The 12644-nt window shown below is 50.1% G+C and overlaps 6 protein-coding genes across 6 annotated transcripts; 2 read left to right on the top strand and 4 right to left on the bottom strand.

The window, feature by feature from the left end:
- Positions 1 to 163: 163 nt before the first annotated feature.
- FPOAC1_003399 (uncharacterized protein) lies at positions 164 to 622 on the top strand (the record flags this gene model as incomplete). Its single annotated transcript, XM_044847966.1, has 1 exon — positions 164 to 622. One exon carries the CDS (start codon positions 164 to 166, stop codon positions 620 to 622), a length of 459 nt encoding a protein of 152 aa, XP_044713882.1.
- Positions 623 to 786: 164 nt separating this feature from the next.
- FPOAC1_003398 (uncharacterized protein) lies at positions 787 to 1551 on the bottom strand (the record flags this gene model as incomplete). Its single annotated transcript, XM_044847965.1, has 3 exons — positions 787 to 811; positions 864 to 1360; positions 1501 to 1551. 3 exons carry the CDS (start codon positions 1549 to 1551, stop codon positions 787 to 789), a joined length of 573 nt encoding a protein of 190 aa, XP_044713881.1.
- Positions 1552 to 2205: 654 nt separating this feature from the next.
- On the bottom strand, positions 2206 to 2969 carry FPOAC1_003397 (uncharacterized protein; the record flags this gene model as incomplete). The annotated part of the gene is made up of 2 exons (XM_044847964.1): positions 2206 to 2522; positions 2573 to 2969. 2 exons carry the CDS (start codon positions 2967 to 2969, stop codon positions 2206 to 2208), a joined length of 714 nt encoding a protein of 237 aa, XP_044713880.1.
- A 1526-nt stretch (positions 2970 to 4495) lies between these two features.
- Positions 4496 to 5785, bottom strand: FPOAC1_003396 (uncharacterized protein; the record flags this gene model as incomplete). Its single annotated transcript, XM_044847963.1, has 2 exons — positions 4496 to 5271; positions 5329 to 5785. 2 exons carry the CDS (start codon positions 5783 to 5785, stop codon positions 4496 to 4498), a joined length of 1233 nt encoding a protein of 410 aa, XP_044713879.1.
- Positions 5786 to 7691: 1906 nt separating this feature from the next.
- FPOAC1_003395 (uncharacterized protein) lies at positions 7692 to 8286 on the top strand (the record flags this gene model as incomplete). The annotated part of the gene is made up of 3 exons (XM_044847962.1): positions 7692 to 7804; positions 7905 to 8067; positions 8191 to 8286. 3 exons carry the CDS (start codon positions 7692 to 7694, stop codon positions 8284 to 8286), a joined length of 372 nt encoding a protein of 123 aa, XP_044713878.1.
- A 699-nt stretch (positions 8287 to 8985) lies between these two features.
- Positions 8986 to 12007, bottom strand: FPOAC1_003394 (uncharacterized protein; the record flags this gene model as incomplete). Its single annotated transcript, XM_044847961.1, has 5 exons — positions 8986 to 9999; positions 10047 to 10209; positions 10258 to 10364; positions 10418 to 11221; positions 11270 to 12007. The coding sequence occupies 5 exons, from the start codon at positions 12005 to 12007 to the stop codon at positions 8986 to 8988; spliced, it is 2826 nt and encodes a 941-aa protein (XP_044713877.1).
- Between the last annotated feature and the right edge of the window lie 637 nt (positions 12008 to 12644).

The raw sequence follows: 12644 nt of genomic DNA, 5'->3' as shown, positions 1-12644 counted from the left end.
TGCTGCTAACTCTCTATTCAACTGCTTATAAGTCAAAGTGCCCCGCCTTATTAGTAGGCGGTGACGCAAATTCTGCCAAACTCACTCAAGTCAAGTCTCAACTCACTTACAAATCCGTAGTGAGTCAGGCACCTCACTCAGCTCCAAGACACAATAATTCACCATGGAAACAAGACAAACAGACTCCTCTGATCCCTTTGAGGACGTCCTCAACCTCGAAGAACGCTTCTACTCAGAAGGCTACCAGCTTGGCATAAAAGACGGCGTTCAAGCGGGGCGAATCGAGGGGCGATCGTTTGGCATGCAAAAGGGCTTTGAAAAGTTCCTCGAGAGTGGTCGTCTCGCCAGCAAAGCCATCGTTTGGGCGAACCGGATACCACAAAAAGATAAGGCTTCTTCCGAGGATACTTGCACGTTACCACCGCTGCCCAAAAACGCAAGGCTTGAGAAGAACATCAACACTCTGTACGCCCTCGTGGAGCCGGAAACGCTTTCAACAGAAAACTCGGATGAGGCGGTTCAAGACTTTGATGATCGGGTAAAGAGAGCACAAGGAAAGGCCAAGATTGTTGAGAGGATGACGGGTGGTGGGAAAGAGACAGCAGGAGTGTCAAGCCCGTAAAACATCATGAACAAAATCGGAGTTCGGTTGGGCGTATGACAGTTGGGACAAAACAAATTCGGTACGGTACTCATATGAAAAAAGAAAGTCATCTGCATTGTCAATGGAAATTCTATACCCTCACTACCTCATAATTTGTATACACATCTTCCTTCGCTTCTAATTTATTTGAATGACCTGCAAGGGTATCTGTGAACAGTTAGCATCTCTCCAGATATCTTCTCTCGCTAGACAAACGTACCCTTCACCATAAGATGACTCCTCAAGCTCGTACTTGTGCACATCCCACTTTCCAGTGTTCAGACTCTGGCCACTGGGCAGAGGAGGCATGCCGTTGACAAACACATCCTTGGTCGCGTTGCCCGCCTTATCGAGTGCCTTTGCCAGACCAGTCTCGGACTCCTGCTTAACAGCAACGAGCTGCTTCTCGCCGGCCTCGCCGATAAGATCGACCTTGGGAGCCTCAGCGCTGCCGATGGTGATGAGCTGGGCGAACTGAGACTGATCGACGACGCTGAGCTGGGGGTAGCCGCGGCGGTTGTCGCGCTTCCAGTAAGGGTTGTCGGCGATGTCGCCAGCGGGCAGCGTAACGGGATCGTCGTACTGGAGAGGGTCGTTGGCGCCGGGGGGAGGGTTACGGAAGTGAGGGTTCAGAGGGACACCGTTGGAGCGCTCAGGGTCGATGGCCAAGAATCGGCGGAAGGCCTCCCAGATACCAGTCGACTGGAGGGTTTGCTTCTGTATGAGTGGATGCTCTGTTAGCGGCTTGTATATGTCATGTATGTGCTTCATGATGTGCGAGTGAATTCGGAGGTAGGGGCGGTTGTCGAGAGGCGATTGGGAGGCATTGGATCCGAGGCGATGTTCGTAGTTCGTACCTTGGCGATGCTGACCACGTTGCTGGCGGCTTTGGCCGCTTGGGACGACATGATGGCGGCTGGTAAGCTGATAAAGGCTGTCGTTGAGGTTCGGGTGATGGAATCGTTTCCAACTTGAAATGCCGTCGTGATTATTGGCTGACCGGTGGATTTATCCGAGGCTCCACCGATGTGATGCGGATTACCCTGTAGGGTTTGCATCATTAATGGAACAAGTCAAATAAAGGTTGACTTGACAAATATTAATTATTTCTTTATGTTCTATGAGAATCACCTTACTAATTATTTGAACTATAATAGGCGCGATACAATATATTCGCGTGTGTTGTTGGTGGTTGAGCTTGGCTTATACTGTCATGTTGATGCATGTCAAACACCTACATATGATGCAACATCGAGATATGTACACTCAAGCAGTTATAGAAGACAGATGATCAATGGCAAACCTGAAGCTTGCGGTGCATAACAAGGCGAGGACTGTAAGTATTTATATATGGCTCAGCAAAATCAACAGTTTTTTCATCTTCCGAGGCCCAGAAATAGGAATGTTCAAAAAGTCTAGTATAATTCATATAATTACTACGGTCTATAAACCTTCTGCAGTATCTGGCCAATTCCAGACACATTGTATCTTACAAAAAAAAAGTCCGATTGCTACTGACACAAACAATTCCGCGCAAACACTTATATACGTACTAATGCATCTTACTTGCTGGCCAACTCATCGACAAGAGCCTGTACACGGTCAAGAGTGCCCTGTGGGCTTCCCGCCTCAGCGACAAGGACCTTGCCCTCCTTGCTAATCACAAAGACACCACGCGTCGTTCCCTTGGGAGCCTTCTTGAGACCGATGGCGCCGATGAGGGTAGCCTTGGGGTCACACAGCAGTGGGTAAGGGAGCTTTTGCTTCTCCTTGAAGGTTGTGTTGGCCTTGGGAGAATCTGTGCTGAGACCATAGATAGCCAGGCCATCTTTGGTGAGAGGCTCGTATGAGTCGCGGAAGAAGCAGACCTGCTTTGTGCCTGCAAAAGAGTCAGATAAGGATTCGGATGGAAGGGTAATAAAAACTTACAGCCGGGAGTGGAAGCCTTGGGGTAGGTGAAGAGAACGACGCCGGCCTTGCTCTCATCAACGAGCTTCTTCAAGGTGGTCTTGTCGCCATCGTTGGTTTCAATCTCGCCTCCAAAGTCATCAAGGTCCACAACGTCGCCAACCTCGAGCTTGCCGCCTGACTTCTTGGCCTTGGGCTCTTCAGTCTTGGGCTCCTCCTCAGTCTTTTCTTCCTTAGCTTCCTCCTTGGGCTCCTCCTTGGGCTCCTCAGCCTTCTTGGGCTTTTCCTCCTTCTCTGCGACCTTGGCAGCAGCCTCCTTCACCTTGGCGGCTTTTCCGGCCTTTCCAGTAGCCTTTCTCTTCACAGGAGGAGGGGGAGGGGCAGCAGGCGCTTTGCGCTTACGGAGTTCGACAGGCATTGCGATATTGTGAAGGGGAGAAAGCAGTCTATGCGATGCGATGCGATGCGCTGTATGCGACAAGATGGATCAATGCTGTATTCTGCGAAACACGGAGAAGAATTTGCGATAAAAACTACCGCGTGAACACTACGAAAACGCGTAAAGTAAAAAAAAGGCGGAAGAAAGAGATGAAAAGAAAAGACAAAGAAGGCTGGGCGTTGGGAGGAGGAGAAGAGAAAGGGAAATGGAGAGAGGCTTAGTACCTACCTACCGTCCGTACCCAGACCAGGACTGGGCTGGCCCTGTCCGTTGCTGTCGCATTTGATGCGCCTTCCTTAGGTTGTCTGCCTCTTTCCTCCCCCCAAACAGTTACGGCATGTCTCATCTGGGGGACCAATAGAGCCTGTTCCAGGCCCTTACAAGCTTCCGGGAGCTTGGACCAGCAATTGCTCGGCAGCGGAAGATGCACAGGCCAGGTCCATTTTCGCTAAGATGATTGATTTGGCGCGAAAGTGGAGTTCGAAAACGGTAGAGATCATTCATCAATTGGAGTTATGCATTTAGTGGGTACCATTAGAATACCTGCCGAGATCATCCGTTTACTTTGTGTAATACCTAGGATGAGACGATTGAGTTAACACTGACTTGCAACATTCAACTTGTGATGCAAACACTTACAAAATGAATCCTCGAGTAAGACTTGACCAATATAGTTCTCGGGGAGTTTTGGACTAACTCAATATCTAACAGAAATTCATGGCCCCAGGGGCTGCCTTTACAATGGCTTGTGTCTTGTTCGTGTGAGTAAAGAAAGTGGCGTGTTGTTTCAAGATGCAGTCTTTGAAGATATTCCTTTTATTTATTATTTCCTACATTCATACTCATTGAGAAATACTGCTTTCTTAAGTAAACTGATGAATGGCTAAGAAGCTAACGTCGTATAGCTACACTCGCTCATCCATACACTCTGCCCGAGAACAAGCAGTATGCGACTTATGTGTCTCTCATCGTCTATTACAGGTAGCTAACAATATTCACAGCGCTCATCAAGACTGCCAGCAAATGGTGAACGTACTTCAAGGGGTGGTTCATCATAAGACAAAGATCATCTGGAGCATACAACGGCGCAAGGAGCGATTCAATCACCTGCTGGTCGCATTGACTTTAAAGGGCATATCGTAATTTTTATGATTTGTTGTCTAATTTCTCAAGCAAAATGAAACCAAACTCCTCTTAATGCCAGCGCTGCACCAAATTCGCCATGCCCAAAACTCGTCAGCCCCTTGTTGCAACTCAATGTCTCTGTTGTCCAAAAAGATAAAGGGGCTTGCAGCCGTGTGCGCCTGCTGTGTACATTGCTCTGTGTATGAAAACCGTCAACGATAGGAACCAAGATTTGTCTAGCCTACAGTTGACGAAGGGTATCTCAGCCTTGCTCCGTCTCCTATTCCGTCCATGAACCCAGGTGTACAGTCCTTCTCCAATCCCTTGCAACTTCAGTGATTTCTCGCTTTTTACCGCAACTTATAATAGTTATTGGATGATTATGGTTCTGCTGTGGGATCCAGCAAAAGATGTCGTGCTTCAGCCCTAGTGTGATACAGTTGCTTCATGACATATTCGTATGTCAACATGGTAACTGTTGCTGCTGGGACAGCTCGCATCATGTTTGTGCCCAGTCCAGCATAAAACGCTCTCCACCCTTCTTCAGCCAGTATGACTCGGAAAGTATGGACGACGCCTTGGTACCTGGGCTTCGCAGCAGGGGCTCGGGGGCCAGAACCTGTCACTCCCATACCCTGAGCGAACTCCTCGCCAGCAAGCGGACGCCGTTGGGTCTGTAAGCGGGTGCGAATAACTTCATGAGGATACGTCGCAGTACTGGCGAGGATCTTGGATAGAATCGAGGCCCCTAGGATTCCGAAAACGTGGGATGTGTTATCTTCCTCGTTAGATTCGCCCATTCCTTGACCGGTGAATCTGGTTTTGAGGTACTCGTATGTGGGAAATTGTACAGCAACATGAGTCAAGCCGAGCAGAGCAGGTGTTAGTCCAGAATAGAATGAAATGAGGCCTTCCGAGGTGTACATCTTGCGAGCTGCGTCTAGTGTGGATTTGTAATGCCAGTCGTGCAGTGTTGGTCGCGTTGTTGGTGTGCTAGTCGCTTTCGGATAGTATGCAGAATGGTGGTCCTGGGTGTTGTGTCGAATGTTGCTCTGTGACATGAGCCGTGTCTTGATAACCCATATTGGGTTGGTAACTATTGTACTGCTGGCGCCTGCTATGATTGACGACCAAAAATTGACTATGTGATTGTTGTCTATTAGACGAACTGTTAGTATGTCATATTGTTGTACGATTTCGGTTTGTAACATACCATAATGTTGTGATAAATACCCCTTGCTCTTATTGTAAACCGTAAACCACACAGCCCATGTTGGTAAGTATCCCATAACAATAGGCCCCAGTCCACGATAGAGACCTCGGATTCCTTCCTCTCTCCAGATGACCTTCCCTGAGCCAAGAAGACCATTATATAACTTTGGATGGCCGACATGTCGTCCCTTGTTGAGAGCAGCGTAACCACCTTGCGCCTGGAGTTTGGTCTTGATGACGTCGAGTGGGCATGTCACGACACCTGAGGTGAAACCACCCACTGCACCGGCAATAGCGTTGAACTGGGAGTCGGAGGCGTTGAGCGCCCATCGGTGCATTGGGGTTACCGTCGTGGAGTACATTGAGGCGTCGGAGGATGCGTAACCGTAAGAAGATGCAGCATAGTCTGAAGACGGCGACTGGGCAGCTTCGGGAGGAACCTGGTCCGTTGACGACATCCCAGTTCCACTATCGAGATTGCCTGTTACTTATCGTCTGGTTATTCGTTGTACGATATCAAATGAAGAATGAAAGTTGATATTGTCGGCGTTCGTTGTTATCGCTGAATCGTTTAGGTTATCGTCGTGGTGCCCGTTATCAAATCTTTTTTTTCAGAGGTCCGTCGCAGACGTGAAGTTGATGTATTTCGGGAACCGAGATCAAGAGAGACCAGCAATAAATCTTCCTGCACGCCGTTGATTGTCCGCAGCCTTTGATATCGTAACCGTCGAGATTCCTCAATGTCCGGACCGTTTCCGCCCCCCAAAAACAAGACGGCTCCCGTCCGTCAAAAAAATAAAAATAGGTCTGACGTCTTTATGCCGCTGTTGGAGCTTTCGCAGCCGGTACAAAGGTACTGCGGGGGAACGAACGCTCGCTCCCACGCGCCGTGACCGACCGCTTCCCACTTCAGCGAATGGCGCCGGCCATTGACTTTGGGAGTCGAAAATGCGAGAGCCTTGGGACCGGGAAAACCGGTGGAAGTTAAAGGCGGACGCGGGAGGTGAGGGTCGAAAAATTAGGGAAAATGAGGCTGAAATAGACTGAAAGTGAAGAGTAATATATGAAGTTATAAGAAAGAGGAAGTAGGGAAGAAGAATCAAGTTTCCCGTTGGATGGCGAAACAGAGCGGAGGATGGAAATCAGCGGAGGAAAGCAGGACGGGGCGGGCTAAGGGAGCCATAAAAATCCAGACACTATTGACTGGACTTGACATTAAACCTCTCATAAATCTATCAAGTAAACTTGGATATTGAACTTGATATGGTATTATGAAGCGGAGGAAATGTTTATAAGTTTATCACATACTAGAATATGGTCTGTTCACTTGATCTTCTTTTCCGATCCAATACACTTTCCTACTGGATATTCTTTCTCGCATACTAGGACAAGCGAGCTGCGGCTGGCCATTTTATGCACCATCGGCACTTGCAGGGTTCTATTCACTATTCATTTTTCACATGGAACTTATCACTGAATGCTTGGCTGGCCTCATTCATCGGGCTCGGAGCATTTCTCTGGAACAAAGAAGGGCATTTCCCCTGCTTATCTTACTGAATTCCTACCTGGACATCTTTGCCCCGGTGCAAGCCGGTCTTATTAGCGGAGACGATAGATGAACCAATCTTCAAAATAACGCAGTATATAGACTAAAACAGCACTAAGAAAAAGCAGACGTTTCGACTTCGACCTGCATAGATACACAATTTCTACTGCATGTGGTATCGGAGCACGAGCCTTGGAACAGCTGCGACTGCGACTCGCCTGTCCAGTACCTGGCCTGTAGGGTCTCTCGTACAAGCTCCGGGACCGATTGAACCCTTGTTTAACGTGGGATGGAATGACGACACGTTCCCGAGGCCTGCATATAATCGAGTAGAAATTCCGTCCGAGGTAAAAGACATTGTCTGACAAACACGCTGTACATAGAATGACACCTCGGTACCATGGTGTCTTCTCTTGATATCTTGCCTTTTTCTTGCTGCTACTATATATTCATCTAACATTTGACCGTTCTATCCCGAACCGGTTTCCTACGGGACATAAAAAAACGACCCCCACATTTGACTGTCATTCTCCACTGTCTCAGTGTGGATACGGCTGCGCCACAGCAGCCACAGTCGTCCCTGGAATCTTGAGGCTGTGCAAATGCCTTAGTCATTCATCTTGTTCCCTTCTGCCCGAGTACCAAACGCAGCCAGCGAACGACAAAGGAATGGTCATCAAGACCACGTGACGTCCCGAGCTCTCCCAGGAAGTTTTGCAATTGCTCGCCTCAGCCCATCCGCAATTCGCGCCATTTCCGACCGACGACGAAGACGACACTTCAACCCCCGGACGTCAATTGCTTCTTCTCGATTCAAAATGAAGTACTCGCTCGCCCCCTTCATCCTCCGCCGGCCGTGGCTCGCCCGCTTTTTCAAGCCCGCCGCTACCTGGTACGTCAACACCGCCGGGTACCGCCAGATGGGCCTCAAGTATGCGAATCCCCCCTCCTTGTTACGCCGTCAATTGGATCTCGAAATGATGGAAACGGCGAAATTTTGGGACGGTTTTGGCTGACTGCGGGTCTTCAAGATACGACGATCTCCTCGAGGAGGAGAACGAGACTGCCCAGGCTGCCCTCAAGCGCCTCTCTAACCGCGAGTCCTACGAGCGCATTTACCGTATCCGACGTGCTGTCCAGTGCAGTTACCAGCATAAGCTCCTCCCCAAGGACCAGTGGACTACCTCCGCATCGGTATGAAACAATCCTATAATCGATTATTCTCTCTGCCGGTCCCTCCTCGGCAATTGGAGAGAGTTCACGATCCCGATATATCACGAATGAATAGCGTCGACTAACTCGCCACCCCCTCTACAGGACAAGCCCTACCTCCAGCCTCTTATGGAGGAGGTCGCCGCTGAGAAGGCCGAGAAGAACGAGCTCGACTCCATTGCTGTCGTCCGAAAGCACTAAATTATGTTTGGCCCTCGGGTTAGGAGGACAGTAGGAATGAAGGAGTTGGAGAGCAGTAACAGGATGGTGGTTGAAAGGGAATTGCCCGCCTCCTAGAGAAATGGTGGCCACACCTTAACGGACTAGACAATTCCCGTGTATCCTATGTAGACGTCTGACTTGACTCATTTGCACATATCATGACCATTTGACCGGTTTTGAACGCATGTGAATTCTTTTATATGAAAAGCTATCTCATGCATGCATGCACAATTTTGTAATGTACAATATACTACTGCGAAAGACTTCGCCAGAAGCCCATCTTCAGTCAGCTCTTGTGCCGCCTGTCAGAAAATCTAGTTGAAGAAGTTCATAACACGTCTTCGTCAAGATGTCCGTCATAACTCTTCTTACACGAGCTCCACGCTAGCTGATCAGCCTCTCTTGGGCATCATCTCCCCAGCGCCTCCTTTCTTTTTTCCGATTTATGGGAAAGAATCCAACCCTCGACGCCATACGCCGCAGATACCGGATCCCGATTTTCCCTAATTCGTCACCCCCCGGCAATGCGACTCCGTCTTAAAATAGTGCTTTTTCCCATCCAAATATGGCCGTTAAGCTCGTGTTCAATCGTGTCGCCTACTCCATGACCTATACTTGGGCATGGGGGCTATCAGTGACAGTAATACATAGTTTCGAGAAAAGATGCTTGATAACCCCTTATACTCGTTGGTAGAAGAGCAGGTAGGCAACCTTGTTGTCCTTGATGTTATCCTTGATCGGCTTGGCTGGCTTGGCGGCGCCATTGGTACCGTTAGCAACGCTGCTCCATTTCTTTGCTCCTCCAGCAGGACCAGTGACCTTGCTCCATCCGTCATCATCTCCAGTGTCGTCGTCCAGAACAGCACCAAATCGGTTACCCGACGTATGGCCCTCCTTACGGGCGTCCTTCACTTCCTCCTCTTCGCCGCCCTCAGCGACGTCTTCACTTCGAACTCTGCGGATGATAGTATCATCGATACGAATCCATTCGCGCCCTTCCTGTCGTCGCACATCGACAGTGTAATGCCCACCACTAGCGTTCTTTCCATGATGGTAAACCACGCTAATCAACTTATACTTGGGCATTCCCTCTTCACTCAAAGTCTGGCGTTTCTGCCGAGACAAGGCTTCGCGGGGAATCTCAAGCTCCAACGGATAACCGATCTTCTTCCAAATCTTGACAGTTCCGTTACCCTCTGCGTCGAACTGGAAGCGCTTGAGATGTAGGATGAGGACAGGAGGAAGTGACTCGATGAAAACCTGCTTGGTGGCTGTAACCTCCTTGCCGCGAGAAGAGTTGAAATCTCCCTGAAGACGCTCAGGTCGAGTAAGACCTCGGAGCGCATCCACGACATTGCGCACATCAGATGACCCAATGTCCAGCTGAAGAGGCTGATAAGGCTCAGTAGTGATAGAATCCTTAAGGCCAGGGACACGGAACTCAGATCGCAACAAACCACCAAAGATCCTGGAAATGGGGCTAGATGAGTTAGATCCGGAAGATCGAGAAACAGCAGACTTTTGCTTTCTGCCAACTTCCATCCAATCGTCAGTACCACCAGCATCAGAGCCAGCACTAGGTTGGTGCTCCGCTTCGTCGGGGGTAAAGTTCTTGAGGACGGTAGTGCACTCGTCATCAAGTGACTGTAGGAGGAAACCAAGAAATTCCTCGGCATCTTGCTGATGACCCCGCTGCATCTCATTAGTAAGATTATTTGTTAGGCAGGGAAATCACACACCCTCATGCTAGCGAAACGCGGAAGCTGCCTTATGGCTTCGTAAACGAATTCGGGAGTGAAAGGCTCCCCATAACGTTCGAGCTCCTCGTTCTTCAGAGCCATACGTAGAGGTTCAACACCGGCAGCAGACTTGATGGTCTTGAACTCATGCATAAACATGATCCTGTCCTGTATTAGCACTTCGAACTTTGTAATTTAAAATTGTACTCACATTGCATCGATAAGAGGAGTATCGCTCTTGAAGCTGTGAACAGCACGCTTGCTGATCTGGCTGAGGAAATCATAAAATGGCAAACAAAACATCAAAACTTGCAAAACCTGTAGTTTGTTAGTTTGACCTGAAAGATTAAAAAAGCAGATAGAAGACATACAGAGTTCATGTAACACATATTACCGGTGTTGATCAGACCGCGGGGCTCGAGGAACGCGACTTGATCGGCGAGACCAACATGGAACGTGTGAATAGCCTCCGCAACCGAGTTGGCGTTGACTTTGGAGAAGCTGGGGGCAGCACCGTTCGGGGTTCCAGAAACACTTTCGGTAGCATGGCCATTAGTGACAGTATCAGCAGGAGCAGCACCATTAGGACCCTCAGTCTTTCCAGCAGCTGCAGAAGCGGGCTTCGAAAAGAGCTTCGCCCAACTAGAAGGCGGAGCTTTAACAGCAGGAGCGGCCTCAGTTGTGACTGATTCAGAGTCCATAGGCTTGTCGGAATCTTCAGCAGCGACAGCCTTCTCAGGGGCACCTTCGGTAGCTACGTCGCCGTTCACAGGCTTTTCAGCACGTGCAGGCTTAGCATCCTTAGTGTTCGCCTTGGGAAGCGACGGAAGCGCAGGGGCGGGAGCAGCGGAGGAGCGTGTGGCAGGTCGGTTCGTTGCAGTCGAGGTAACGCTGGTAGCAGTGTTGGTGCGCGATCGTTGCTGTACAGGAGTAGGAGACTGGCGAGGAGTTGCCGCAGCTTCGGATGGAGCTGTTGATGTCGCAGGGGTAAGAGCCGAGATAGAAGGTTCTGTAGAGCTAGCTTCGGGAACACTGGCCTGCTCTGCAGCAACGTTATGCTGGTCAATAGCCGGCAGAGAAACATTTGCACTGTCCGCGTTGAGGCGCCTCCTCCATCTTTTAGACTTTGTAGTTCGAACAGGAAACTTTTCGTCAGGGTGAGAGTACCATGGTAGCTGAGCAACGTTAGTTTGAATTTGATACATCGAAAGCCTGGGACTTACAGGTGCACGGAATGGTTCTCTCAGAGCGGGAGGGGGAGAAGTAGCAGTAACAATATCAGCAGCAGTTGCGGGCGAAGGCTCTCGTGGGGGCTCAGCCGGGGCAACAGGAGGAGCGGGGGGCGCTGGCTCAGTCTCCTGCGGGACCGGAGGAGTTGGAGTGGGAACTATCTGCGACGAGTGGGTTGAAGTAGGAGTCTGGGGTGGAAGTGAGGCCGGAGCAGGAGGCTGATAGGGAGTTGGCAAAGCAGGAGATTGTTGCTGAGCTGGGCGGGTTGGGTAGCTCGGAGGGACGCTCACACCAGACATGGGAACATATTGCTGCATAGCGGGCGGCGATCGTGCATAGTGCTGCTGTTGGAAGGGCATATAACCACCGGGTGAAGGTATTCCGGCATTGTGGTACTGTGCGTTTTGGTACTGGCCATTCTGGAACTGCCCAGCTTGGTATTGTCCACCTTGATACTGTGCGTTTTGGTACTGAGTGTTGTGGTAGTGAACTCCTTGATACTGCGGCGGGTATCCATAATACGGCTGGCTGAAGTTCATGTAGTTATTATACATGTGAGTTGCGGGCTGATGGTGATGTTGGTGATGCTGCTGCTGGTACTGGGACTGAGGAACAAAGGGAGGAGGAGGCTGCCTCCGGCGAGGCGCTCCGGGACCGCCGACTATATCGGTGCCTAGGATACCAGATCCTCCCTGTATATTCTGCCCAGCCGGCAGATGGCGGTTACTCATCGTGCCGGCTTGGGGATTGAGTGAGGACGGGAGTCGCCCAGTTGGTGCGACACCCTAGCAGACAGCGTGTGAGTCTGCTCTTGCGGACAGAGCAAGATTCGAAGTCGTCGGGCTTCAGTTTGTCGGGTTTCAAAAAGCGATGGGCGAGGAAAGTTGCGACGCGACACCGGAAGCAAGACGGTCTAATATGACCGTAAAAAAAGTAGGTAAGATGGGTAACGACTATCGAGACGGAGGAGAACAAAGGCGCCTGAGGGTGGGTTAACAAAGCTGTACGGCACAAGCACAAAGACGAAGTGAAAATGCAGCAGATAAAAACCAAGACAAAAAATGACAAGACCGGAACCGAAGAGTAGACGCACTGAGGAAGGAAGTAGAGAGCGGATTTGACCGAGTTGCGTCAGGCAAAACGGGGGGCACGCTTGAAGTTGCGTTGCGATAGTAAGGTGCGGTAGGTGAGGTCAGGTAGGCGTAGCGTAAAATGGTGCAGCACAGGCACAAGGCCAGGGCGGTATTGGAGAAATAAAATTATCCAACCTGAGGCCGGGCGGCGTCTGGCGTCTGGTACTGAGCTGAGCTGATGACCTATGAGCGCACTGAGACGAAAGTCGAGCCGCAAAGTATGAGCAGGCACTGC

Source organism: Fusarium poae, chromosome 1 (genome assembly GCF_019609905.1).
Source record: "Fusarium poae strain DAOMC 252244 chromosome 1, whole genome shotgun sequence".
NCBI lineage: Eukaryota > Fungi > Ascomycota > Sordariomycetes > Hypocreales > Nectriaceae > Fusarium > Fusarium poae.
Note: the sequence above shows the minus strand (reverse complement) of the source record. Positions and strands in the feature narration are given on the sequence as shown.